At 38.3% G+C, this 25,625-nt stretch overlaps 1 protein-coding gene and 30 non-coding genes across 31 annotated transcripts in view; 30 read left to right on the top strand and 1 right to left on the bottom strand.

The window, feature by feature from the left end:
* The window catches only part of LOC135575176 (protein FAM171A1-like), a 48,291-nt gene extending 47,399 nt beyond the window's left edge, over window positions 1–892 (bottom strand). The window contains exon 1 of the mRNA XM_065027736.1: window positions 573–892. Coding sequence (XP_064883808.1) covers window positions 573–684 — 112 coding nt within the window. The 5' untranslated portion in view covers window positions 685–892. The remainder of the gene's footprint in view (window positions 1–572) is intronic.
* A 2,425-nt stretch (window positions 893–3,317) lies between these two features.
* trnat-ugu (transfer RNA threonine (anticodon UGU)) lies at window positions 3,318–3,390 on the top strand. The gene has a single exon. It is a non-coding gene; the product is annotated as a tRNA-Thr (tRNA).
* A 638-nt stretch (window positions 3,391–4,028) lies between these two features.
* Window positions 4,029–4,101, top strand: trnat-ugu (transfer RNA threonine (anticodon UGU)). The gene has a single exon. It is a non-coding gene; the product is annotated as a tRNA-Thr (tRNA).
* A 640-nt stretch (window positions 4,102–4,741) lies between these two features.
* On the top strand, window positions 4,742–4,814 carry trnat-ugu (transfer RNA threonine (anticodon UGU)). The gene has a single exon. It is a non-coding gene; the product is annotated as a tRNA-Thr (tRNA).
* A 652-nt stretch (window positions 4,815–5,466) lies between these two features.
* On the top strand, window positions 5,467–5,539 carry trnat-ugu (transfer RNA threonine (anticodon UGU)). Its single transcript has one exon. It is a non-coding gene; the product is annotated as a tRNA-Thr (tRNA).
* Window positions 5,540–6,198: 659 nt separating this feature from the next.
* Window positions 6,199–6,271, top strand: trnat-ugu (transfer RNA threonine (anticodon UGU)). The gene has a single exon. It is a non-coding gene; the product is annotated as a tRNA-Thr (tRNA).
* A 651-nt stretch (window positions 6,272–6,922) lies between these two features.
* trnat-ugu (transfer RNA threonine (anticodon UGU)) lies at window positions 6,923–6,995 on the top strand. Its single transcript has one exon. It is a non-coding gene; the product is annotated as a tRNA-Thr (tRNA).
* A 659-nt stretch (window positions 6,996–7,654) lies between these two features.
* On the top strand, window positions 7,655–7,727 carry trnat-ugu (transfer RNA threonine (anticodon UGU)). Its single transcript has one exon. It is a non-coding gene; the product is annotated as a tRNA-Thr (tRNA).
* A 657-nt stretch (window positions 7,728–8,384) lies between these two features.
* Window positions 8,385–8,457, top strand: trnat-ugu (transfer RNA threonine (anticodon UGU)). The gene has a single exon. It is a non-coding gene; the product is annotated as a tRNA-Thr (tRNA).
* A 657-nt stretch (window positions 8,458–9,114) lies between these two features.
* trnat-ugu (transfer RNA threonine (anticodon UGU)) lies at window positions 9,115–9,187 on the top strand. The gene has a single exon. It is a non-coding gene; the product is annotated as a tRNA-Thr (tRNA).
* A 659-nt stretch (window positions 9,188–9,846) lies between these two features.
* trnat-ugu (transfer RNA threonine (anticodon UGU)) lies at window positions 9,847–9,919 on the top strand. The gene has a single exon. It is a non-coding gene; the product is annotated as a tRNA-Thr (tRNA).
* A 659-nt stretch (window positions 9,920–10,578) lies between these two features.
* On the top strand, window positions 10,579–10,651 carry trnat-ugu (transfer RNA threonine (anticodon UGU)). The gene has a single exon. It is a non-coding gene; the product is annotated as a tRNA-Thr (tRNA).
* A 659-nt stretch (window positions 10,652–11,310) lies between these two features.
* Window positions 11,311–11,383, top strand: trnat-ugu (transfer RNA threonine (anticodon UGU)). Its single transcript has one exon. It is a non-coding gene; the product is annotated as a tRNA-Thr (tRNA).
* A 656-nt stretch (window positions 11,384–12,039) lies between these two features.
* Window positions 12,040–12,112, top strand: trnat-ugu (transfer RNA threonine (anticodon UGU)). The gene has a single exon. It is a non-coding gene; the product is annotated as a tRNA-Thr (tRNA).
* A 659-nt stretch (window positions 12,113–12,771) lies between these two features.
* trnat-ugu (transfer RNA threonine (anticodon UGU)) lies at window positions 12,772–12,844 on the top strand. The gene has a single exon. It is a non-coding gene; the product is annotated as a tRNA-Thr (tRNA).
* A 659-nt stretch (window positions 12,845–13,503) lies between these two features.
* On the top strand, window positions 13,504–13,576 carry trnat-ugu (transfer RNA threonine (anticodon UGU)). The gene has a single exon. It is a non-coding gene; the product is annotated as a tRNA-Thr (tRNA).
* A 657-nt stretch (window positions 13,577–14,233) lies between these two features.
* On the top strand, window positions 14,234–14,306 carry trnat-ugu (transfer RNA threonine (anticodon UGU)). Its single transcript has one exon. It is a non-coding gene; the product is annotated as a tRNA-Thr (tRNA).
* A 659-nt stretch (window positions 14,307–14,965) lies between these two features.
* Window positions 14,966–15,038, top strand: trnat-ugu (transfer RNA threonine (anticodon UGU)). Its single transcript has one exon. It is a non-coding gene; the product is annotated as a tRNA-Thr (tRNA).
* Window positions 15,039–15,695: 657 nt separating this feature from the next.
* On the top strand, window positions 15,696–15,768 carry trnat-ugu (transfer RNA threonine (anticodon UGU)). The gene has a single exon. It is a non-coding gene; the product is annotated as a tRNA-Thr (tRNA).
* Window positions 15,769–17,198: 1,430 nt separating this feature from the next.
* On the top strand, window positions 17,199–17,271 carry trnat-ugu (transfer RNA threonine (anticodon UGU)). The gene has a single exon. It is a non-coding gene; the product is annotated as a tRNA-Thr (tRNA).
* A 659-nt stretch (window positions 17,272–17,930) lies between these two features.
* On the top strand, window positions 17,931–18,003 carry trnat-ugu (transfer RNA threonine (anticodon UGU)). The gene has a single exon. It is a non-coding gene; the product is annotated as a tRNA-Thr (tRNA).
* Window positions 18,004–18,655: 652 nt separating this feature from the next.
* On the top strand, window positions 18,656–18,728 carry trnat-ugu (transfer RNA threonine (anticodon UGU)). Its single transcript has one exon. It is a non-coding gene; the product is annotated as a tRNA-Thr (tRNA).
* A 652-nt stretch (window positions 18,729–19,380) lies between these two features.
* trnat-ugu (transfer RNA threonine (anticodon UGU)) lies at window positions 19,381–19,453 on the top strand. Its single transcript has one exon. It is a non-coding gene; the product is annotated as a tRNA-Thr (tRNA).
* A 658-nt stretch (window positions 19,454–20,111) lies between these two features.
* trnat-ugu (transfer RNA threonine (anticodon UGU)) lies at window positions 20,112–20,184 on the top strand. The gene has a single exon. It is a non-coding gene; the product is annotated as a tRNA-Thr (tRNA).
* A 659-nt stretch (window positions 20,185–20,843) lies between these two features.
* On the top strand, window positions 20,844–20,916 carry trnat-ugu (transfer RNA threonine (anticodon UGU)). The gene has a single exon. It is a non-coding gene; the product is annotated as a tRNA-Thr (tRNA).
* Window positions 20,917–21,575: 659 nt separating this feature from the next.
* trnat-ugu (transfer RNA threonine (anticodon UGU)) lies at window positions 21,576–21,648 on the top strand. The gene has a single exon. It is a non-coding gene; the product is annotated as a tRNA-Thr (tRNA).
* Window positions 21,649–22,307: 659 nt separating this feature from the next.
* On the top strand, window positions 22,308–22,380 carry trnat-ugu (transfer RNA threonine (anticodon UGU)). Its single transcript has one exon. It is a non-coding gene; the product is annotated as a tRNA-Thr (tRNA).
* A 658-nt stretch (window positions 22,381–23,038) lies between these two features.
* trnat-ugu (transfer RNA threonine (anticodon UGU)) lies at window positions 23,039–23,111 on the top strand. The gene has a single exon. It is a non-coding gene; the product is annotated as a tRNA-Thr (tRNA).
* Window positions 23,112–23,769: 658 nt separating this feature from the next.
* trnat-ugu (transfer RNA threonine (anticodon UGU)) lies at window positions 23,770–23,842 on the top strand. The gene has a single exon. It is a non-coding gene; the product is annotated as a tRNA-Thr (tRNA).
* Window positions 23,843–24,500: 658 nt separating this feature from the next.
* Window positions 24,501–24,573, top strand: trnat-ugu (transfer RNA threonine (anticodon UGU)). Its single transcript has one exon. It is a non-coding gene; the product is annotated as a tRNA-Thr (tRNA).
* Window positions 24,574–25,232: 659 nt separating this feature from the next.
* On the top strand, window positions 25,233–25,305 carry trnat-ugu (transfer RNA threonine (anticodon UGU)). Its single transcript has one exon. It is a non-coding gene; the product is annotated as a tRNA-Thr (tRNA).
* The last annotated feature ends 320 nt before the right edge of the window (window positions 25,306–25,625 follow it).

Raw genomic sequence — 25,625 nt, 5'->3', positions numbered from 1 at the left:
ATGATACATTGCATCAAAAAAACATGCTCAAATTACGTTTCCACCTCATCTGAATAAGGACAAGTAAAACATGTTTTAGCTAAGGCCTGCACCAAAATTATCCATTACAATTGAGAGGCTGCAGAAGAACTTAGCATCAACTAACGTTAGCTAACTAGCTAATGTTAGCTAGCCTCTTGCCAACAACATGCAATATCAGTTAGGTCTAGCTATCTAGCTAGGTAAGATGGTGAGGTGTTTTTGTTTCAGTTGAGGACACGTTGTGAGACACAAAAGCACTTCAAACCATTCAAATGATATAATACCTTGGCTAAATTAAACACGAACAACCACAGAGAGATAAGGTATGTATACAGTTTTGTGACTGAAAAGGACAGCCAAATGAACGTTATATAACTAGCCGATTGAAAAGCTAACTAACGTAGCTAGATAACTATCTGAAGTTAGCACATAAGCCACCAACGCCAAGTTATCGCTAGCTATACAAGTAGCTAGCTAGCAAGACGAACATATTGGGCATAACATCTCACAAGTACTTTGAATAAAGTGAATCATTTGTATCAGCTACCTACCTTTTAGAGGGTTGTCATCTTGCAGGGTTTTGGTTACCGCTTTCCACACATTGCATCCCAAAAGACAGAGCACAATCGCTGCGGTCCTGCTCAAAACCCCGACCCTCGTCATTGCAGATGTCACACACACAAAAAATAGTTCAAATAAATATAAAATATTGACTGGCTACATCAATGTATTGTAAAACACACACATGTACATCGGGCAAGACTCCATATTTTGTAGCATTAGCGTTCCCTCTATTTTCCCCTTCAGTATGTCCTGTTCAGTTCTGCATCCCACCCCTCCTGCTGCTCGGTCGGTTCTTTTTTTTTTCTTAAAAAATAAAGTCACTGAAGCCAGGGCGGCCCCACGTTAACTATTCCGACACCAGACTCTGCCCCAACAGGAGCCTAGCAGAATCATTTGTGGGGTTTGACCGCCATCTCCAGGCGACTCACTGAAGTGGTTGTCTGACCACCGCAAGTTAACACGTGTTGAAGAGTTGACTGCTTAATGATGATAGTCTGTATTTGTTTTTAATTAACCATAATAACTTGCCCAAACATTTTTGATCTGAAACAATACTGATGAAAAACGCCATTTAACCAGAGATGTAATTCCTACTTGCTACTAAAAACTACACTGTCCACTAGCACTGAGCAATTACTGCTTTTTGAGGTCGGTTCGGTTTCAGTTTGATTATTAATACATCACGTTTTTCGATTACGATTTCGATTATTATTTTAAACATGAAATGCATTATGCATTATATGTGTTAAATGCTTTAATAACACAGAAAAAACAATTAAAACAAGTCCCATGATGGTAGTGACTGCCCATTAATGCTTATTAGCCATCATTTATTGACATTACTTTAAAAATATTTCAGTTGTTGTGTATATTACATTTGTTTTATTTGATGACTATTATCTCATTCCAAGTCATCATCTCACCTCTTATAGAGCTGTTGCCTATGCTGATCTGGATTGATTTAATTTAGCTCTAAGGAAAATGCACAACGTGTGCATTGAGCCCAGAAAAAAACAGAACAAAATGGAATTAAAATAATTTAATCTACTTGACATCAGTTAGTTTTTAAAAACTGAAAAATAACAGACATTTCGGTTAATCACTCAACACTAGTGTCCACAGTGTGCAAAAGTGCCTTTTTCTTCACACAATGGCATTAACTACATTAAAAACATTAGTAATACAATACCAGTCAAAGTATGGACACACCTACTCATTCAAGGGTTTTTCTTTATTGTTACTAATTTGTACAATGTGGAATAATAGTGAAGACAACTATGAAATAACACATATGTAGTAATCATGTAGTAACCAAAAAAGTCTTAAACAAAACTAAATATATGTTATATTTGAGATTCTTCAAAGTAGCCACCCTTTACCTTGATGACAGCTTTGCACACTCTTGGCATTCTCTCAATTAGCTTCACCTGGAAGGCTTTTACAACAGTCTTGAAGGAGTTCCCACATATGCTGAGCACTTGTTGTCTGCTTTTCCTTCACTCATCCCAAACCATCTCAATTGGATTGAGGTTGGGCAATTGAAGAGTCCAGGTCATCTAATGCAGCACTCCATCACCCTCCTTCTTGGTCCATGATTCACAGTTTGAACCACACATGCAGAGATAATCCGTTCACCTATTCTGCATCTCACAAAGACACGGCGGTTGGAACCAAAAGTCTCAAATTTGGACTCATCAGACCAAAGGACAGATTTCAACCAGTCTAAAATAACAAATTACACTAATTGATTAGTGTCTCAAATACACTAATTGATTAAAAAAAATGTTTACCAATTGTATAATAATTGTTAATGATATCACAAATACCACTGGTGGACTTATTACACACATACAGCTAACAAAAAGTAAACGGAATGGTTTCAGAGATTGATGGGAGGGGTTGAGGGTAGATGAAGGTTGGGACTAAAAATAAATAAAAATATGTGACAATATGACCAGGGGTCTTGATTTTGACTCTACCCTCTGTGACATTCATCTGAAACTTTACACAGTGCTACAAAGGGTGGGAGTTAACATTTGTCTCGCTCTATACAGCAGAAACATCTAAATGTGACAACAAACTGACAATATTGCTTGCAAAAATAATGATCTGCGGTACTACTACTGTAAGAGACATTACCAAAAAGGATACAATTCTCTCCTGGGCTGCCCATCATGATTTAAAAAGTGCTGAAACTAGAGACAGGAGTAGCAGAGGTCATGTAATCCAGTGATGCATGTTGAAAAAATAACAACATTAACTTGAGCTTTTCCTTATATTAACTGTAACTCAGTAAAAACGTTTCAATTGTTGCGTGTTGCATATATATTTTTGTTCAGTATAGTAAATAATGGCTACTTCTGAGAAAGTATTAAAACTTCTTAAGGCCAGGGGGCAGTATTCTGAATTTCTGCCTGACTGACGTGCCCAAAGTAAACTGCCTGTTATTCAGGCCCAGAAGCAAGGAAATGCATCTAATTGGTAGAATTTGATGGAAAACACTTTGAATTTTCTAAACGGTTAAAATAATGTTTGTGAGTATAACAGAATTCATATGGCAGGCGAAAACCCAAGGAAAATCCATCCAGAAATCGTTTGATTTTTTGGCGCTAAGAAGCCTTTCCAATGCAAGTCTATGGGTCTGTATATAAAAATTCCTCCCAGATTGCTGTACCTATGGATTCCACTAGATGTCAACAGTATTTATTCCAATTCTTCAAATATACATATATGGCTCCATAGCTCAGTGGTTAGAGCACTGGTCTTGTAAACCAGGGGTTTTGAGTTCAATTCTCACTGGGGCCTTGATTTTGACTCTACCCTCTGTGACATTCATCAGTGCTGCAAAGGGTGGGAGTTGCCGATTCTGTCCTGGGCTAACCATCATGATTTAAAAAGTGCTGAAACTAGAGACAGGAGTAGCAGAGGTCATGTAATCCAGTGATGCATGTTGAAAGAATAACAACATTAACTTGAGCTTTTCCTTATATTAACTGTAACTCAGTAAAAACGTTTCAATTGTTGCGTGTTGCATATATATTTTTGTTCAGTATAGTAAATAATGGCTACTTCTGAGAAAGTATTAAAACTTCTTAAGGCTAGGGGGCAGTATTCTGAATTTCTGCCTGACTGACGTGCCCAAAGTAAACTGCCTGTTATTCAGGCCCAGAAGCTAGGAAATGCATCTAATTGGTAGAATTTGATGGAAAACACTTTGAATTTTCTAAACGGTTAAAATAATGTTTGTGAGTATAACAGAATTCATATGGCAGGCGAAAACCCAAGGAAAATCCATCCAGAAATAGTTTTATTTTTTGGCGCTAAGAAGCCTTTCCAATGCAAGTCTATGGGTCTGTATATAAAAATTCCTCCCAGATTGCTGTACCTATGGATTCCACTAGATGTCAACAGTCTTTATTCCAATTCTTCAAATATACATATATGGCTCCATATCTCAGTGGTTAGAGCACTGGTATTGTAAACCAGGGGTTGTGAGTTCCATTCTCACTGGGGCCTTGATTTTGACTCTAACCCTCTGTGACATTCATCAGTGCTGCAAAGGGTGGGAGTTGCCGATTCTGTCCTGGGCTAACCATCATGATTTAAAAAGTGCTGAAACTAGAGACAGGAGTAGCAGAGGTCATGTAATCCAGTGATGCATGTTGAAAGAATAACAACATTAACTTGAGCTTTTCCTTATATTAACTGTAACTCAGTAAAAACGTTTCAATTGTTGCGTGTTCCATATATATTTTTGTTCAGTATAGTAAATAATTGCTACTTCTGAGAAAGTATTAAAACTTCTTTAGGCTAGGGGGCAGTATTCTGAATTTCTGCCTGACTGACGTGCCCAAAGTAAACTGCCTGTTATTCAGGCCCAGAAGCTAGGAAATGCATCTAATTGGTAGAATTTGATGGAAAACACTTTGAATTTTCTAAACGGTTAAAATAATGTTTGTGAGTATAACAGAATTCATATGGCAGGCGAAAACCCAAGGAAAATCCATCCAGAAATCGGTTTATTTTTTGGCGCTAAGAAGCCTTTCCAATGCAAGTCAATGGGTCTGTATATAAAAATTCCTCCCAGATTGCTGTACCTATGGATTCCACTAGATGTCAACAGTCTTTATTCCAATTCTTCAAAAAGTACATATATGGCTCCATAGCTCAATGGTTAGAGCACTGGTCTTGTAAACCAGGGGTCGTGAGTTCAATTCTCACTGGGGCCTTGATTTTGTCTCTACCCTCTGTGACATTCATCTGAAACTTTACACAGTGCTGCAAAGGGTGGGAGTTGCCGATTCTGTCCTGGGCTGCCCATCATGATTTAAAAAGTGCTGAAACTAGAAACAGGAGTAGCAGAGGTCATGTAATCCAGTGATGCATTTTGAAAGAATAACAACATTAACTTGAGCTTTTCCTCATATTAACTGTAACTCAGTAAAAACGTTTCAATTGTTGCGTGTTGCATATATATTTTTGTTCAGTATAGTAAATAATGGCTACTTCTGAGAAAGTATTAAAACTTCTTAAGGCTAGGGGGCAGTATTCTGAATTTCTCCCTGACTGACGTTCCCAAAGTAAACTGCCTGTTATTCAAGCCCGGAAGCTAGGAAATGCATCTAATTGGTAGAATTTGATGGAAAACACTTTGAATTTTCTAAACGGTTAAAATAATGTTTGTGAGTATAACAGAATTCATATGGCAGGCGAAAACCCAAGGAAAATCCATCCAGAAATCGTTTTATTTTTTGGCGCTAAGAAGCCTTTCCAATGCAAGTCTATGGGTCTGTATATAAAAATTCCTCCCAGATTGCTGTACCTATGGATTCCACTAGATGTCAACAGTCTTTATTCCAATTCTTCAAAAAGTACATTTATGGCTCCATAGCTCAGTGGTTAGAGCACTGGTCTTGTAAACCAGGGGTCGTGAGTTCAATTCTCACTGGGGCCTTGATTTTGACTCTACCCTCTGTGACATTCATCTGAAACTTTACACAGTGCTGCAAAGGGTGGGAGTTACCATTTGCCGATTCTGTCCTGGGCTGCCCATCATGATTTAAAAAGTGCTGAAACTAGAGACAGGAGTAGCAGAGGTCATGTAATCCAGTGATGAATGTTGAAAGAATAACAACATTAACTTGAGCTTTTCCTTATATTAACTGTAACTCAGTAAAAACGTTTCAATTGTTGCGTGTTGCATATATATTTTTGTTCAGAATAGTAAATAATGGCTACTTCTGAGAAAGTATTAAAACTTCTTAAGGCTAGGGGGCAATATTCTGAATTTCTGCCTGACTGACGTGCCCAAAGTAAACTGCCTGTTTTTCAGGCCCAGAAGCTAGGAAATGCATCTAATTGGTAGAATTTGATGGAAAACACTTTGAATTTTCTAAACGGTTAAAATAATGTTTGTGAGTATAACAGAATTCATATGGCAGGCGAAAACCCAAGGAAAATCCATCCAGAAATCGTTTTATTTTTTGGCGCTAAGAAGCCTTTCCAATGCAAGTCTATGGGTCTGTATATAAAAATTCCTCCCAGATTGCTGTACCTATGGATTCCACTAGATGTCAACAGTCTTTATTCCAATTCTTCAAAAAGTACATTTATGGCTCCATAGCTCAGTGGTTAGAGCACTGGTCTTGTAAACCAGGGGTCGTGAGTTCAATTCTCACTGGGGCCTTGATTTTGACTCTACCCTCTGTGACATTCATCTGAAACTTTACGCAGTGCTGCAAAGGGTGGGAGTTGCCGATTCTGTCCTGGGCTGCCCATCATGATTTAAAAAGTGCTGAAACTAGAGACAGGAGTAGCAGAGGTCATGTAATCCAGTGATGCATGTTGAAAGAATAACAACATTAACTTGGGCTTTTCCTTATATTAACTGTAACTCAGTAAAAACGTTTCAATTGTTGCGTGTTGCATATATATTTTTGTTCAGAATAGTAAATAATGGCTACTTCTGAGAAAGTATTAAAACTTCTTAAGGCTAGGGGGCAATATTCTGAATTTCTGCCTGACTGACGTGCCCAAAGTAAACTGCCTGTTTTTCAGGCCCAGAAGCTAGGAAATGCATCTAATTGGTAGAATTTGATGGAAAACACTTTGAATTTTCTAAACGGTTAAAATAATGTTTGTGAGTATAACAGAATTCATATGGCAGGCGAAAACCCAAGGAAAATCCATCCAGAAATCGTTTTATTTTTTGGCGCTAAGAAGCCTTTCCAATGCAAGTCTATGGGTCTGTATATAAAAATTCCTCCCAGATTGCTGTACCTATGGATTCCACTAGATGTCAACAGTCTTTATTCCAATTCTTAAAAATTACATTTATGGCTCCATAGCTCAGTGGTTAGAGCACTGGTCTTGTAAACCAGGGGTCGTGAGTTCAATTCTCACTGGGGCCTTGATTTTGACTCTACCCTCTGTGACATTCATCTGAAACTTTACACAGTGCTGCAAAGGGTGGGAGTTACCATTTGCCGATTCTGTCCTGGGCTGCCCATCATGATTTAAAAAGTGCTGAAACTAGAGACAGGAGTAGCAGAGGTCATGTAATCCAGTGATGCATGTTGAAAGAATAACAACATTAACTTGAGCTTTTCCTTATATTAACTGTAACTCAGTAAAAACGTTTCAATTGTTGCGTGTTGCATATATATTTTTGTTCAGAATAGTAAATAATGGCTACTTCTGAGAAAGTATTAAAACTTCTTAAGGCTAGGGGGCAATATTCTGAATTTCTGCCTGACTGACGTGCCCAAAGTAAACTGCCTGTTTTTCAGGCCCAGAAGCTAGGAAATGCATCTAATTGGTAGAATTTGATGGAAAACACTTTGAATTTTCTAAACGGTTAAAATAATGTTTGTGAGTATAACAGAATTCATATGGCAGGCGAAAACCCAAGGAAAATCCATCCAGAAATCGTTTTATTTTTTGGCGCTAAGAAGCCTTTCCAATGCAAGTCTATGGGTCTGTATATAAAAATTCCTCCCAGATTGCTGTACCTATGGATTCCACTAGATGTCAACAGTCTTTATTCCAATTCTTAAAAAATTACATTTATGGCTCCATAGCTCAGTGGTTAGAGCACTGGTCTTGTAAACCAGGGGTCGTGAGTTCAATTCTCACTGGGGCCTTGATTTTGACTCTACCCTCTGTGACATTCATCTGAAACTTTACACAGTGCTGCAAAGGGTGGGAGTTACCATTTGCCGATTCTGTCCTGGGCTGCCCATCATGATTTAAAAAGTGCTGAAACTAGAGACAGGAGTAGCAGAGGTCATGTAATCCAGTGATGCATGTTGAAAGAATAACAACATTAACTTGAGCTTTTCCTTATATTAACTGTAACTCAGTAAAAACGTTTCAATTGTTGCGTGTTGCATATATATTTTTGTTCAGAATAGTAAATAATGGCTACTTCTGAGAAAGTATTAAAACTTCTTAAGGCTAGGGGCAATATTCTGAATTTCTGCCTGACTGACGTGCCCAAAGTAAACTGCCTGTTTTTCAGGCCCAGAAGCTAGGAAATGCATCTAATTGGTAGAATTTGATGGAAAACACTTTGAATTTTCTAAACGGTTAAAATAATGTTTGTGAGTATAACAGAATTCATATGGCAGGCGAAAACCCAAGGAAAATCCATCCAGAAATCGTTTTATTTTTTGGCGCTAAGAAGCCTTTCCAATGCAAGTCTATGGGTCTGTATATAAAAATTCCTCCCAGATTGCTGTACCTATGGATTCCACTAGATGTCAACAGTCTTTATTCCAATTCTTCAAAAGTACATTTATGGCTCCATAGCTCAGTGGTTAGAGCACTGGTCTTGTAAACCAGGGGTCGTGAATTCAATTCTCACTGGGGCCTTGATTTTGACTCTACCCTCTGTGACATTCATCTGAAACTTTACACAGTGCTGCAAAGGGTGGGAGTTACCATTTGCCGATTCTGTCCTGGGCTGCCCATCATGATTTAAAAAGTGCTGAAACTAGAGACAGGAGTAGCAGAGGTCATGTAATCCAGTGATGCATGTTGAAAGAATAACAACATTAACTTGGGCTTTTCCTTATATTAACTGTAACTCAGTAAAAACGTTTCAATTGTTGCGTGTTGCATATATATTTTTGTTCAGAATAGTAAATAATGGCTACTTCTGAGAAAGTATTAAAACTTCTTAAGGCTAGGGGCAATATTCTGAATTTCTGCCTGACTGACGTGCCCAAAGTAAACTGCCTGTTTTTCAGGCCCAGAAGCTAGGAAATGCATCTAATTGGTAGAATTTGATGGAAAACACTTTGAATTTTCTAAACGGTTAAAATAATGTTTGTGAGTATAACAGAATTCATATGGCAGGCGAAAACCCAAGGAAAATCCATCCAGAAATCGTTTTATTTTTTGGCGCTAAGAAGCCTTTCCAATGCAAGTCTATGGGTCTGTATATAAAAATTCCTCCCAGATTGCTGTACCTATGGATTCCACTAGATGTCAACAGTCTTTATTCCAATTCTTAAAAATTACATTTATGGCTCCATAGCTCAGTGGTTAGAGCACTGGTCTTGTAAACCAGGGGTCGTGAGTTCAATTCTCACTGGGGCCTTGATTTTGACTCTACCCTCTGTGACATTCATCTGAAACTTTACACAGTGCTGCAAAGGGTGGGAGTTACCATTTGCCGATTCTGTCCTGGGCTGCCCATCATGATTTAAAAAGTGCTGAAACTAGAGACAGGAGTAGCAGAGGTCATGTAATCCAGTGATGCATGTTGAAAGAATAACAACATTAACTTGAGCTTTTCCTTATATTAACTGTAACTCAGTAAAAACGTTTCAATTGTTGCGTGTTGCATATATATTTTTGTTCAGAATAGTAAATAATGGCTACTTCTGAGAAAGTATTAAAACTTCTTAAGGCTAGGGGGCAATATTCTGAATTTCTGCCTGACTGACGTGCCCAAAGTAAACTGCCTGTTTTTCAGGCCCAGAAGCTAGGAAATGCATCTAATTGGTAGAATTTGATGGAAAACACTTTGAATTTTCTAAACGGTTAAAATAATGTTTGTGAGTATAACAGAATTCATATGGCAGGCGAAAACCCAAGGAAAATCCATCCAGAAATCGTTTTATTTTTTGGCGCTAAGAAGCCTTTCCAATGCAAGTCTATGGGTCTGTATATAAAAATTCCTCCCAGATTGCTGTACCTATGGATTCCACTAGATGTCAACAGTCTTTATTCCAATTCTTCAAAAATTACATATATGGCTCCATAGCTCAGTGGTTAGAGCACTGGTCTTGTAAACCAGGGGTCGTGAATTCAATTCTCACTGGGGCCTTGATTTTGACTCTACCCTCTGTGACATTCATCTGAAACTTTACACAGTGCTGCAAAGGGTGGGAGTTACCATTTGCCGATTCTGTCCTGGGCTGCCCATCATGATTTAAAAAGTGCTGAAACTAGAGACAGGAGTAGCAGAGGTCATGTAATCCAGTGATGCATGTTGAAAGAATAACAACATTAACTTGAGCTTTTCCTTATATTAACTGTAACTCAGTAAAAACGTTTCAATTGTTGCGTGTTGCATATATATTTTTGTTCAGAATAGTAAATAATGGCTACTTCTGAGAAAGTATTAAAACTTCTTAAGGCTAGGGGGCAATATTCTGAATTTCTGCCTGACTGACGTGCCCAAAGTAAACTGCCTGTTTTTCAGGCCCAGAAGCTAGGAAATGCATCTAATTGGTAGAATTTGATGGAAAACACTTTGAATTTTCTAAACGGTTAAAATAATGTTTGTGAGTATAACAGAATTCATATGGCAGGCGAAAACCCAAGGAAAATCCATCCAGAAATCGTTTTATTTTTTGGCGCTAAGAAGCCTTTCCAATGCAAGTCTATGGGTCTGTATATAAAAATTCCTCCCAGATTGCTGTACCTATGGATTCCACTAGATGTCAACAGTCTTTATTCCAATTCTTCAAAAATTACATATATGGCTCCATAGCTCAGTGGTTAGAGCACTGGTCTTGTAAACCAGGGGTCGTGAATTCAATTCTCACTGGGGCCTTGATTTTGACTCTACCCTCTGTGACATTCATCTGAAACTTTACACAGTGCTGCAAAGGGTGGGAGTTACCATTTGCCGATTCTGTCCTGGGCTGCCCATCATGATTTAAAAAGTGCTGAAACTAGAGACAGGAGTAGCAGAGGTCATGTAATCCAGTGATGCATGTTGAAAGAATAACAACATTAACTTGAGCTTTTCCTTATATTAACTGTAACTCAGTAAAAACGTTTCAATTGTTGCGTGTTGCATATATATTTTTGTTCAGAATAGTAAATAATGGCTACTTCTGAGAAAGTATTAAAACTTCTTAAGGCTAGGGGGCAATATTCTGAATTTCTGCCTGACTGACGTGCCCAAAGTAAACTGCCTGTTTTTCAGGCCCAGAAGCTAGGAAATGCATCTAATTGGTAGAATTTGATGGAAAACACTTTGAATTTTCTAAACGGTTAAAATAATGTTTGTGAGTATAACAGAATTCATATGGCAGGCGAAAACCCAAGGAAAATCCATCCAGAAATCGTTTTATTTTTTGGCGCTAAGAAGCCTTTCCAATGCAAGTCTATGGGTCTGTATATAAAAATTCCTCCCAGATTGCTGTACCTATGGATTCCACTAGATGTCAACAGTCTTTATTCCAATTCTTTAAAAATTACATTTATGGCTCCATAGCTCAGTGGTTAGAGCACTGGTCTTGTAAACCAGGGGTCGTGAATTCAATTCTCACTGGGCCTTGATTTTGACTCTACCCTCTGTGACATTCATCTGAAACTTTACACAGTGCTGCAAAGGGTGGGAGTTACCATTTGCCGATTCTGTCCTGGGCTGCCCATCATGATTTAAAAAGTGCTGAAACTAGAGACAGGAGTAGCAGAGGTCATGTAATCCAGTGATGCATGTTGAAAGAATAACAACATTAACTTGAGCTTTTCCTTATATTAACTGTAACTCAGTAAAAACGTTTCAATTGTTGCGTGTTGCATATATATTTTTGTTCAGAATAGTAAATAATGGCTACTTCTGAGAAAGTATTAAAACTTCTTAAGGCTAGGGGCAATATTCTGAATTTCTGCCTGACTGACGTGCCCAAAGTAAACTGCCTGTTTTTCAGGCCCAGAAGCTAGGAAATGCATCTAATTGGTAGAATTTGATGGAAAACACTTTGAATTTTCTAAACGGTTAAAATAATGTTTGTGAGTATAACAGAATTCATATGGCAGGCGAAAACCCAAGGAAAATCCATCCAGAAATCGTTTTATTTTTTGGCGCTAAGAAGCCTTTCCAATGCAAGTCTATGGGTCTGTATATAAAAATTCCTCCCAGATTGCTGTACCTATGGATTCCACTAGATGTCAACAGTCTTTATTCCAATTCTTAAAAATTACATTTATGGCTCCATAGCTCAGTGGTTAGAGCACTGGTCTTGTAAACCAGGGGTCGTGAATTCAATTCTCACTGGGGCCTTGATTTTGACTCTACCCTCTGTGACATTCATCTGAAACTTTACACAGTGCTGCAAAGGGTGGGAGTTACCATTTGCCGATTCTGTCCTGGGCTGCCCATCATGATTTAAAAAGTGCTGAAACTAGAGACAGGAGTAGCAGAGGTCATGTAATCCAGTGATGCATGTTGAAAGAATAACAACATTAACTTGAGCTTTTCCTTATATTAACTGTAACTCAGTAAAAACGTTTCAATTGTTGCGTGTTGCATATATATTTTTGTTCAGAATAGTAAATAATGGCTACTTCTGAGAAAGTATTAAAACTTCTTAAGGCTAGGGGGCAATATTCTGAATTTCTGCCTGACTGACGTGCCCAAAGTAAACTGCCTGTTTTTCAGGCCCAGAAGCTAGGAAATGCATCTAATTGGTAGAATTTGATGGAAAACACTTTGAATTTTCTAAACGGTTAAAATAATGTTTGTGAGTATAACAGAATTCATATGGCAGGCGAAAACCCAAGGAAAATCCATCCAGAAATCGTTTTATTTTTTGGCGCTAAGAAGCCTTTCCAATGCAAGTCTATGGGTCTGTATATAAAAATTCCTCCCAGATTGCTGTACCTATGGATTCCACTAGATGTCAACAGTCTTTATTCCAATTCTTCAAAAATTACATTTATGGCTCCATAGCTCAGTGGTTAGAGCACTGGTCTTGTAAACCAGGGGTCGTGAATTCAATTCTCACTGGGGCCTTGATTTTGACTCTACCCTCTGTGACATTCATCTGAAACTTTACACAGTGCTGCAAAGGGTGGGAGTTACCATTTGCCGATTCTGTCCTGGGCTGCCCATCATGATTTAAAAAGTGCTGAAACTAGAGACAGGAGTAGCAGAGGTCATGTAATCCAGTGATGCATGTTGAAAGAATAACAACATTAACTTGAGCTTTTCCTTATATTAACTGTAACTCAGTAAAAACGTTTCAATTGTTGCGTGTTGCATATATATTTTTGTTCAGAATAGTAAATAATGGCTACTTCTGAGAAAGTATTAAAACTTCTTAAGGCTAGGGGGCAATATTCTGAATTTCTGCCTGACTGACGTGCCCAAAGTAAACTGCCTGTTTTTCAGGCCCAGAAGCTAGGAAATGCATCTAATTGGTAGAATTTGATGGAAAACACTTTGAATTTTCTAAACGGTTAAAATAATGTTTGTGAGTATAACAGAATTCATATGGCAGGCGAAAACCCAAGGAAAATCCATCCAGAAATCGTTTTATTTTTTGGCGCTAAGAAGCCTTTCCAATGCAAGTCTATGGGTCTGTATATAAAAATTCCTCCCAGATTGCTGTACCTATGGATTCCACTAGATGTCAACAGTCTTTATTCCAATTCTTCAAAAATTACATATATGGCTCCATAGCTCAGTGGTTAGAGCACTGGTCTTGTAAACCAGGGGTCGTGAATTCAATTCTCACTGGGCCCTTGATTTTGACTCTACCCTCTGTGACATTCATCTGAAACTTTACACAGTGCTGCAAAGGGTGGGAGTTACCATTTGCCGATTCTGTCCTGGGCTGCCCATCATGATTTAAAAAGTGCTGAAACTAGAGACAGGAGTAGCAGAGGTCATGTAATCCAGTGATGCATGTTGAAAGAATAACAACATTAACTTGAGCTTTTCCTTATATTAACTGTAACTCAGTAAAAACGTTTCAATTGTTGCGTGTTGCATATATATTTTTGTTCAGAATAGTAAATAATGGCTACTTCTGAGAAAGTATTAAAACTTCTTAAGGCTAGGGGCAATATTCTGAATTTCTGCCTGACTGACGTGCCCAAAGTAAACTGCCTGTTTTTCAGGCCCAGAAGCTAGGAAATGCATCTAATTGGTAGAATTTGATGGAAAACACTTTGAATTTTCTAAACGGTTAAAATAATGTTTGTGAGTATAACAGAATTCATATGGCAGGCGAAAACCCAAGGAAAATCCATCCAGAAATCGTTTTATTTTTTGGCGCTAAGAAGCCTTTCCAATGCAAGTCTATGGGTCTGTATATAAAAATTCCTCCCAGATTGCTGTACCTATGGATTCCACTAGATGTCAACAGTCTTTATTCCAATTCTTAAAAATTACATTTATGGCTCCATAGCTCAGTGGTTAGAGCACTGGTCTTGTAAACCAGGGGTCGTGAGTTCAATTCTCACTGGGGCCTTGATTTTGACTCTACCCTCTGTGACATTCATCTGAAACTTTACACAGTGCTGCAAAGGGTGGGAGTTACCATTTGCCGATTCTGTCCTGGGCTGCCCATCATGATTTAAAAAGTGCTGAAACTAGAGACAGGAGTAGCAGAGGTCATGTAATCCAGTGATGCATGTTGAAAGAATAACAACATTAACTTGAGCTTTTCCTTATATTAACTGTAACTCAGTAAAAACGTTTCAATTGTTGCGTGTTGCATATATATTTTTGTTCAGAATAGTAAATAATGGCTACTTCTGAGAAAGTATTAAAACTTCTTAAGGCTAGGGGGCAATATTCTGAATTTCTGCCTGACTGACGTGCCCAAAGTAAACTGCCTGGTTTTCAGGCCCAGAAGCTAGGAAATGCATCTAATTGGTAGAATTTGATGGAAAACACTTTGAATTTTCTAAACGGTTAAAATAATGTTTGTGAGTATAACAGAATTCATATGGCAGGCGAAAACCCAAGGAAAATCCATCCAGAAATCGTTTTATTTTTTGGCGCTAAGAAGCCTTTCCAATGCAAGTCTATGGGTCTGTATATAAAAATTCCTCCCAGATTGCTGTACCTATGGATTCCACTAGATGTCAACAGTCTTTATTCCAATTCTTCAAAAATTACATATATGGCTCCATAGCTCAGTGGTTAGAGCACTGGTCTTGTAAACCAGGGGTCGTGAATTCAATTCTCACTGGGCCCTTGATTTTGACTCTACCCTCTGTGACATTCATCTGAAACTTTACACAGTGCTGCAAAGGGTGGGAGTTACCATTTGCCGATTCTGTCCTGGGCTGCCCATCATGATTTAAAAAGTGCTGAAACTAGAGACAGGAGTAGCAGAGGTCATGTAATCCAGTGATGCATGTTGAAAGAATAACAACATTAACTTGAGCTTTTCCTTATATTAACTGTAACTCAGTAAAAACGTTTCAATTGTTGCGTGTTGCATATATATTTTTGTTCAGAATAGTAAATAATGGCTACTTCTGAGAAAGTATTAAAACTTCTTAAGGCTAGGGGCAATATTCTGAATTTCTGCCTGACTGACGTGCCCAAAGTAAACTGCCTGTTTTTCAGGCCCAGAAGCTAGGAAATGCATCTAATTGGTAGAATTTGATGGAAAACACTTTGAATTTTCTAAACGGTTAAAATAATGTTTGTGAGTATAACAGAATTCATATGGCAGGCGAAAACCCAAGGAAAATCCATCCAGAAATCGTTTTATTTTTTGGCGCTAAGAAGCCTTTCCAATGCAAGTCTATGGGTCTGTATATAAAAATTCCTCCCAGATTGCTGTACCTATGGATTCCACTAGATGTCAACAGTCTTTATTCCAATTCTTAAAAATTACATTTATGGCTCCATAGCTCAGTGGTTAGAGCACTGGTCTTGTAAACCAGGGGTCGTGAGTTCAATTCTCACTGGGGCCTTGATTTTGACTCTACCCTCTGTGACATTCATCTGAAACTTTACACAGTGCTGCAAAGGGTGGGAGTTACCATTTGCCGATTCTGTCCTGGGCTGCCCATCATGATTTGAAAGTGCTGAAACTAGAGACAGGAGTAGCAGAGGTCATCCTCCAGTGATGGACTGCCCGTTCCATGATCTCGCCAAGAATAACAACATTAACTTGAGCTTTTCCTTATATTAACTGTAACTCAGTAAAAACCCTGTTTCAATAACATGTTGCGGTGTTGCATATATATTTTTGTTCAGAATAGTAAATAATGGCTACTTCTGAGAAAGTATTAAAACTTGTCATCTCCCGCTGGGGCAATATTCTGAATTTCTGGGCTCCCTGACTGTGCCAAAGTAAACTGCCTGTTTTCATCAGGCCCAGAAGCTAGGTGCATCTAATTGGTAGAATTTGATGGAAAACACTTTGAATTTTCTAAACGGTTAAAATAATGTTTGTGAGTATAACCAGGTGCTTCCTATGGCTGTGAGGCGAAACCCAAGGAAAATCCATCCAGAAATCTTTTATTTTTTGGCCCTACAAGCCCAAACAAGGGCACTGCGTTCATCCACCTCTGGCCTATGGGTCTGCTCCTCCCTAGATTGCTGTACCTATGGATTCCACTAGATGTCAACAGTCTTTATTCCAATTCTTCAAAAATTACATATATGGCTCCATAGCTCAGTGGTTAGAGCACTGGTCTTTAAGGAAACCAGGATAGGTAAAGTAATCCCTCTCACTGGGCCCTTGATTTTGACTCTACCCACTGTGACATTCATCTGAAACTTTGTACAGTGCTGCAAAGGGTGGAGTTACCATTTGCCGATTCTGTAATGGGCTGTATCATGATTTAAAAAGTGCTGAAACTAGAGACAGGAGTAGCAGAGGTCATGTAATCCAGTGATGCATGTTGAAAGAATAACAACATTAACTTGAGCTTTTCCTTATATTAACTGTAACTCAGTAAAAACGTTTCAATTGTTGCGTGTTGCATATATATTTTTGTTCAGAATAGTAAATAATGGCTACTTCTGAAAAGTATTAAAACTTCTTAAGGCTAGGGGGCAATATTCTGAATTTCTGCCTGACTGACGTGCCCAAAGTAAACTGCCTGTTTTTCAGGCCCAGAAGCTAGGAAATGCATCTAATTGGTAGAATTTGATGGAAAACACTTTGAATTTTCTAAACGGTTAAAATAATGTTTGTGAGTATAACAGAATTCATATGGCAGGCGAAAACCCAAGGAAAATCCATCCAGAAATCGTTTTATTTTTTTGGCGCTAAGAAGCCTTTCCAATGCAAGTCTATGGGTCTGTATATAAAAATTCCTCCCAGATTGCTGTACCTATGGATTCCACTAGATGTCAACAGTCTTTATTCCAATTCTTCAAAAATTACATATATGGCTCCATAGCTCAGTGGTTAGAGCACTGGTCTTGTAAACCAGGGGTCGTGAATTCAATTCTCACTGGGGCCTTGATTTTGACTCTACCCTCTGTGACATTCATCTGAAACTTTACACAGTGCTGCAAAGGGTGGGAGTTACCATTTGCCGATTCTGTCCTGGGCTGCCCATCATGATTTAAAAAGTGCTGAAACTAGAGACAGGAGTAGCAGAGGTCATGTAATCCAGTGATGCATGTTGAAAGAATAACAACATTAACTTGAGCTTTTCCTTATATTAACTGTAACTCAGTAAAAACGTTTCAATTGTTGCGTGTTGCATATATATTTTTGTTCAGAATAGTAAATAATGGCTACTTCTGAGAAAGTATTAAAACTTCTTAAGGCTAGGGGGCAATATTCTGAATTTCTGCCTGACTGACGTGCCCAAAGTAAACTGCCTGTTTTTCAGGCCCAGAAGCTAGGAAATGCATCTAATTGGTAGAATTTGATGGAAAACACTTTGAATTTTCTAAACGGTTAAAATAATGTTTGTGAGTATAACAGAATTCATATGGCAGGCGAAAACCCAAGGAAAATCCATCCAGAAATCGTTTTATTTTTTGGCGCTAAGAAGCCTTTCCAATGCAAGTCTATGGGTCTGTATATAAAAATTCCTCCCAGATTGCTGTACCTATGGATTCCACTAGATGTCAACAGTCTTTATTCCAATTCTTAAAAAATTACATATATGGCTCCATAGCTCAGTGGTTAGAGCACTGGTCTTGTAAACCAGTGGTCGTGAATTCAATTCTCACTGGGGCCTTGATTTTGACTCTACCCTCTGTGACATTCATCTGAAACTTTACACAGTGCTGCAAAGGGTGGGAGTTGCCGATTCTGTCCTGGGCTGCCCATCATGATTTAAAAAGTGCTGAAACTAGAGACAGGAGTAGCAGAGGTCATGTAATCCAGTGATGCATGTTGAAAGAATAACAACATTAACTTGAGCTTTTCCTTATATTAACTGTAACTCAGTAAAAACGTTTCAATTGTTGCGTGTTGCATATATATTTTTGTTCAGAATAGTAAATAATGGCTACTTCTGAGAAAGTATTAAAACTTCTTAAGGCTAGGGGGCAATATTCTGAATTTCTGCCTGACTGACGTGCCCAAAGTAAACTGCCTGTTTTTCAGGCCCAGAAGCTAGGAAATGCATCTAATTGGTAGAATTTGATGGAAAACACTTTGAATTTTCTAAACGGTTAAAATAATGTTTGTGAGTATAACAGAATTCATATGGCAGGCGAAAACCCAAGGAAAATCCATCCAGAAATCGTTTTATTTTTTGGCGCTAAGAAGCCTTTCCAATGCAAGTCTATGGGTCTGTATATAAAAATTCCTCCCAGATTGCTGTACCTATGGATTCCACTAGATGTCAACAGTCTTTATTCCAATTCTTCAAAAATTACATATATGGCTCCATAGCTCAGTGGTTAGAGCACTGGTCTTGTAAACCAGGGGTTGTGAATTCAATTCTCACTGGGGCCTTGATTTTGACTCTACCCTCTGTGACATTCATCTGAAACTTTACACATTCCTGCAAAGGGTGGGAGTTGCCGATTCTGTCCTGGGCTGCCCATCATGATTTAAAAAGTGCTGAAACTAGAGACAGGAGTAGCAGAGGTCATGTAATCCAGTGATGCATGTTGAAAGAATAACAACATTAACTTGAGCTTTTCCTTATATTAACTGTAACTCAGTAAAAACGTTTCAATTGTTGCGTGTTGCATATATATTTTTGTTCAGAATAGTAAATAATGGCTACTTCTGAGAAAGTATTAAAACTTCTTAAGGCTAGGGGGCAATATTCTGAATTTCTGCCTGACTGACGTGCCCAAAGTAAACTGCCTGTTTTTCAGGCCCAGAAGCTAGGAAATGCATCTAATTGGTAGAATTTGATGGAAAACACTTTGAATTTTCTAAACGGTTAAAATAATGTTTGTGAGTATAACAGAATTCATATGGCAGGCGAAAACCCAAGGAAAATCCATCCAGAAATCGTTTTATTTTTTGGCGCTAAGAAGCCTTTCCAATGCAAGTCTATGGGTCTGTATATAAAAATTCCTCCCAGATTGCTGTACCTATGGATTCCACTAGATGTCAACAGTCTTTATTCCAATTCTTCAAAAATTACATATATGGCTCCATAGCTCAGTGGTTAGAGCACTGGTCTTGTAAACCAGTGGTCGTGAATTCAATTCTCACTGGGGCCTTGATTTTGACTCTACCCTCTGTGACATTCATCTGAAACTTTACACAGTGCTGCAAAGGGTGGGAGTTACCATTTGCCAATTCTGTCCTGGGCTGCCCATCATGATTTAAAAAGTGCTGAAACTAGAGACAGGAGTAGCAGAGGTCATGTAATCCAGTGATGCATGTTGAAAGAATAACAACATTAACTTGAGCTTTTCCTTATATTAACTGTAACTCAGTAAAAACGTTTCAATTGTTGCGTGTTGCATATATATTTTTGTTCAGAATAGTAAATAATGGCTACTTCTGAGAAAGTATTAAAACTTCTTAAGGCTAGGGGGCAATATTCTGAATTTCTGCCTGACTGACGTGCCCAAAGTAAACTGCCTGTTTTCAGGCCCAGAAGCTAGGAAATGCATCTAATTGGTAGAATTTGATGGAAAACACTTTGAATTTTCTAAACGGTTAAAATAATGTTTGTGAGTATAACAGAATTCATATGGCAGGCGAAAACCCAAGGAAAATCCATCCAGAAATCGTTTTATTTTTTGGCGCTAAGAAGCCTTTCCAATGCAAGTCTATGGGTCTGTATATAAAAATTCCTCCCAGATTGCTGTACCTATGGATTCCACTAGATGTCAACAGTCTTTATTCCAATTCTTCAAAAATTACATATATGGCTCCATAGCTCAGTGGTTAGAGCACTGGTCTTGTAAACCAGGGGTTGTGAATTCAATTCTCACTGGGGCCTTGATTTTGACTCTACCCTCTGTGACATTCATCTGAAACTTTACACAGTGCTGCAAAGGGTGGGAGTTACCATTTGCCGATTCTGTCCTGGGCTGCCCATCATGATTTAAAAAGTGCTGAAACTAGAGACAGGAGTAGCAGAGGTCATGTAATCCAGTGATGCATGTTGAAAGAATAACAACATTAACTTGAGCTTTTCCTTATATTAACTGTAACTCAGTAAAAACGTTTCAATTGTTGCGTGTTGCATATATATTTTTGTTCAGAATAGTAAATAATGGCTACTTCTGAGAAAGTATTAAAACTTCTTAAGGCTAGGGGGCAATATTCTGAATTTCTGCCTGACTGACGTGCCCAAAGTAAACTGCCTGTTTTTCAGGCCCAGAAGCTAGGAAATGCATCTAATTGGTAGAATTTGATGGAAAACACTTTGAATTTTCTAAACGGTTAAAATAATGTTTGTGAGTATAACAGAATTCATATGGCAGGCGAAAACCCAAGGAAAATCCATCCAGAAATCGTTTTATTTTTTGGCGCTAAGAAGCCTTTCCAATGCAAGTCTATGGGTCTGTATATAAAAATTCCTCCCAGATTGCTGTACCTATGGATTCCACTAGATGTCAACAGTCTTTATTCCAATTCTTCAAAAATTACATATATGGCTCCATAGCTCAGTGGTTAGAGCACTGGTCTTGTAAACCAGGGGTTGTGAATTCAATTCTCACTGGGGCCTTGATTTTGACTCTACCCTCTGTGACATTCATCTGAAACTTTACACAGTGCTGCAAAGGGTGGGAGTTACCATTTGCCGATTCTGTCCTGGGCTGCCCATCATGATTTAAAAAGTGCTGAAACTAGAGACAGGAGTAGCAGAGGTCATGTAATCCAGTGATGCATGTTGAAAGAATAACAACATTAACTTGAGCTTTTCCTTATATTAACTGTAACTCAGTAAAAACGTTTCAATTGTTGCGTGTTGCATATATATTTTTGTTCAGAATAGTAAATAATGGCTACTTCTGAGAAAGTATTAAAACTTCTTAAGGCTAGGGGGCAATATTCTGAATTTCTGCCTGACTGACGTGCCCAAAGTAAACTGCCTGTTTTTCAGGCCCAGAAGCTAGGAAATGCATCTAATTGGTAGAATTTGATGGAAAACACTTTGAATTTTCTAAACGGTTAAAATAATGTTTGTGAGTATAACAGAATTCATATGGCAGGCGAAAACCCAAGGAAAATCCATCCAGAAATCGTTTTATTTTTTGGCGCTAAGAAGCCTTTCCAATGCAAGTCTATGGGTCTGTATATAAAAATTCCTCCCAGATTGCTGTACCTATGGATTCCACTAGATGTCAACAGTCTTTATTCCAATTCTTCAAAAATTACATATATGGCTCCATAGCTCAGTGGTTAGAGCACTGGTCTTGTAAACCAGGGGTCGTGAATTCAATTCTCACTGGGGCCTTGATTTTGACTCTACCCTCTGTGACATTCATCTGAAACTTTACACAGTGCTGCAAAGGGTGGGAGTTACCATTTGCCGATTCTGTCCTGGGCTGCCCATCATGATTTAAAAAGTGCTGAAACTAGAGACAGGAGTAGCAGAGGTCATGTAATCCAGTGATGCATGTTGAAAGAATAACAACATTAACTTGAGCTTTTCCTTATATTAACTGTAACTCAGTAAAAACGTTTCAATTGTTGCGTGTTGCATATATATTTTTGTTCAGAATAGTAAATAATGGCTACTTCTGAGAAAGTATTAAAACTTCTTAAGGCTAGGGGGCAATATTCTGAATTTCTGCCTGACTGACGTGCCCAAAGTAAACTGCCTGTTTTTCAGGCCCAGAAGCTAGGAAATGCATCTAATTGGTAGAATTTGATGGAAAACACTTTGAATTTTCTAAACGGTTAAAATAATGTTTGTGAGTATAACAGAATTCATATGGCAGGCGAAAACCCAAGGAAAATCCATCCAGAAATCGTTTTATTTTTTGGCGCTAAGAAGCCTTTCCAATGCAAGTCTATGGGTCTGTATATAAAAATTCCTCCCAGATTGCTGTACCTATGGATTCCACTAGATGTCAACAGTCTTTATTCCAATTCTTCAAAAATTACATATATGGCTCCATAGCTCAGTGGTTAGAGCACTGGTCTTGTAAACCAGGGGTTGTGAATTCAATTCTCACTGGGGCCTTGATTTTGACTCTACCCTCTGTGACATTCATCTGAAACTTTACACAGTGCTGCAAAGGGTGGGAGTTACCATTTGCCGATTCTGTCCTGGGCTGCCCATCATGATTTAAAAAGTGCTGAAACTAGAGACAGGAGTAGCAGAGGTCATGTAATCCAGTGATGCATGTTGAAAGAATAACAACATTAACTTGAGCTTTTCCTTATATTAACTGTAACTCAGTAAAAACGTTTCAATTGTTGCGTGTTGCATATATATTTTTGTTCAGAATAGTAAATAATGGCTACTTCTGAGAAAGTATTAAAACTTCTTAAGGCTAGGGGCAATATTCTGAATTTCTGCCTGACTGACGTGCCCAAAGTAAACTGCCTGTTTTTCAGGCCCAGAAGCTAGGAAATGCATCTAATTGGTAGAATTTGATGGAAAACACTTTGAATTTTCTAAACGGTTAAAATAATGTTTGTGAGTATAACAGAATTCATATGGCAGGCGAAAACCCAAGGAAAATCCATCCAGAAATCGTTTTATTTTTTGGCGCTAAGAAGCCTTTCCAATGCAAGTCTATGGGTCTGTATATAAAAATTCCTCCCAGATTGCTGTACCTATGGATTCCACTAGATGTCAACAGTCTTTATTCCAATTCTTCAAAAATTACATATATGGCTCCATAGCTCAGTGGTTAGAGCACTGGTCTTGTAAACCAGGGGTCGTGAATTCAATTCTCACTGGGGCCTTGATTTTGACTCTACCCTCTGTGACATTCATCTGAAACTTTACACAGTGCTGCAAAGGGTGGGAGTTACCATTTGCCGATTCTGTCCTGGGCTGCCCATCATGATTTAAAAAGTGCTGAAACTAGAGACCGGAGTAGCAGAGGTCATGTAATCCAGTGATGCATGTTGAAAGAATAACAACATTAACTTGAGCTTTTCCTTATATTAACTGTAACTCAGTAAAAACGTTTCAATTGTTGCGTGTTGCATATATATTTTTGTTCAGAATAGTAAATAATGGCTACTTCTGAGAAAGTATTAAAACTTCTTAAGGCTAGGGGCAATATTCTGAATTTCTGCCTGACTGACGTGCCCAAAGTAAACTGCCTGTTTTTCAGGCCCAGAAGCTAGGAAATGCATCTAATTGGTAGAATTTGATGGAAAACACTTTGAATTTTCTAAACGGTTAAAATAATGTTTGTGAGTATAACAGAATTCATATGGCAGGCGAAAACCCAAGGAAAATCCATCCAGAAATCGTTTTATTTTTTGGCGCTAAGAAGCCTTTCCAATGCAAGTCTATGGGTCTGTATATAAAAATTCCTCCCAGATTGCTGTACCTATGGATTCCACTAGATGTCAACAGTCTTTATTCCAATTCTTCAAAAATTACATATATGGCTCCATAGCTCAGTGGTTAGAGCACTGGTCTTGTAAACCAGGGGTCGTGAATTCAATTCTCACTGGGGCCTTGATTTTGACTCTACCCTCTGTGACATTCATCTGAAACTTTACACAGTGCTGCAAAGGGTGGGAGTTACCATTTGCCGATTCTGTCCTGGGCTGCCCATCATGATTTAAAAAGTGCTGAAACTAGAGACCGGAGTAGCAGAGGTCATGTAATCCAGTGATGCATGTTGAAAGAATAACAACATTAACTTGAGCTTTTCCTTATATTAACTGTAACTCAGTAAAAACGTTTCAATTGTTGCGTGTTGCATATATATTTTTGTTCAGAATAGTAAATAATGGCTACTTCTGAGAAAGTATTAAAACTTCTTAAGGCTAGGGGCAATATTCTGAATTTCTGCCTGACTGACGTGCCCAAAGTAAACTGCCTGTTTTTCAGGCCCAGAAGCTAGGAAATGCATCTAATTGGTAGAATTTGATGGAAAACACTTTGAATTTTCTAAACGGTTAAAATAATGTTTGTGAGTATAACAGAATTCATATGGCAGGCGAAAACCCAAGGAAAATCCATCCAGAAATCGTTTTATTTTTTGGCGCTAAGAAGCCTTTCCAATGCAAGTCTATGGGTCTGTATATAAAAATTCCTCCCAGATTGCTGTACCTATGGATTCCACTAGATGTCAACAGTCTTTATTCCAATTCTTCAAAAATTACATATATGGCTCCATAGCTCAGTGGTTAGAGCACTGGTCTTGTAAACCAGGGGTTGTGAATTCAATTCTCACTGGGGCCTTGATTTTGACTCTACCCTCTGTGACATTCATCTGAAACTTTACACAGTGCTGCAAAGGGTGGGAGTTACCATTTGCCGATTCTGTCCTGGGCTGCCCATCATGATTTAAAAAGTGCTGAAACTAGAGACAGGAGTAGCAGAGGTCATGTAATCCAGTGATGCATGTTGAAAGAATAACAACATTAACTTGAGCTTTTCCTTATATTAACTGTAACTCAGTAAAAACGTTTCAATTGTTGCGTGTTGCATATATATTTTTGTTCAGAATAGTAAATAATGGCTACTTCTGAGAAAGTATTAAAACTTCTTAAGGCTAGGGGGCAATATTCTGAATTTCTGCCTGACTGACGTGCCCAAAGTAAACTGCCTGTTTTTCAGGCCCAGAAGCTAGGAAATGCATCTAATTGGTAGAATTTGATGGAAAACACTTTGAATTTTCTAAACGGTTAAAATAATGTTTGTGAGTATAACAGAATTCATATGGCAGGCGAAAACCCAAGGAAAATCCATCCAGAAATCGTTTTATTTTTTGGCGCTAAGAAGCCTTTCCAATGCAAGTCTATGGGTCTGTATATAAAAATTCCTCCCAGATTGCTGTACCTATGGATTCCACTAGATGTCAACAGTCTTTATTCCAATTCTTCAAAAATTACATATATGGCTCCATAGCTCAGTGGTTAGAGCACTGGTCTTGTAAACCAGGGGTCGTGAATTCAATTCTCACTGGGGCCTTGATTTTGACTCTACCCTCTGTGACATTCATCTGAAACTTTACACAGTGCTGCAAAGGGTGGGAGTTACCATTTGCCGATTCTGTCCTGGGCTGCCCATCATGATTTAAAAGTGCTGAAACTAGAGACCGGAGTAGCAGAGCTCATGTAATCCAGTGATGCATGTTGAAAGAATAACAACATTAACTTGAGCTTTTCCTTATATTAACTGTAACTCAGTAAAAACGTTTCAATTGTTGCGTGTTGCATATATATTTTTGTTCAGTATAGTAAATAATGGCTACTTCTGAGAAAGTATTAAAACTTCTTAAGGCTAGGGGG

This window comes from Oncorhynchus nerka, linkage group LG14, assembly GCF_034236695.1.
Source record: "Oncorhynchus nerka isolate Pitt River linkage group LG14, Oner_Uvic_2.0, whole genome shotgun sequence".
Taxonomy (NCBI): Eukaryota; Metazoa; Chordata; class Actinopteri; order Salmoniformes; family Salmonidae; genus Oncorhynchus; species Oncorhynchus nerka.
The sequence above is the reverse complement of the archived record's forward strand: the minus strand, read 5'-3'. Positions and strand labels throughout refer to the sequence as shown.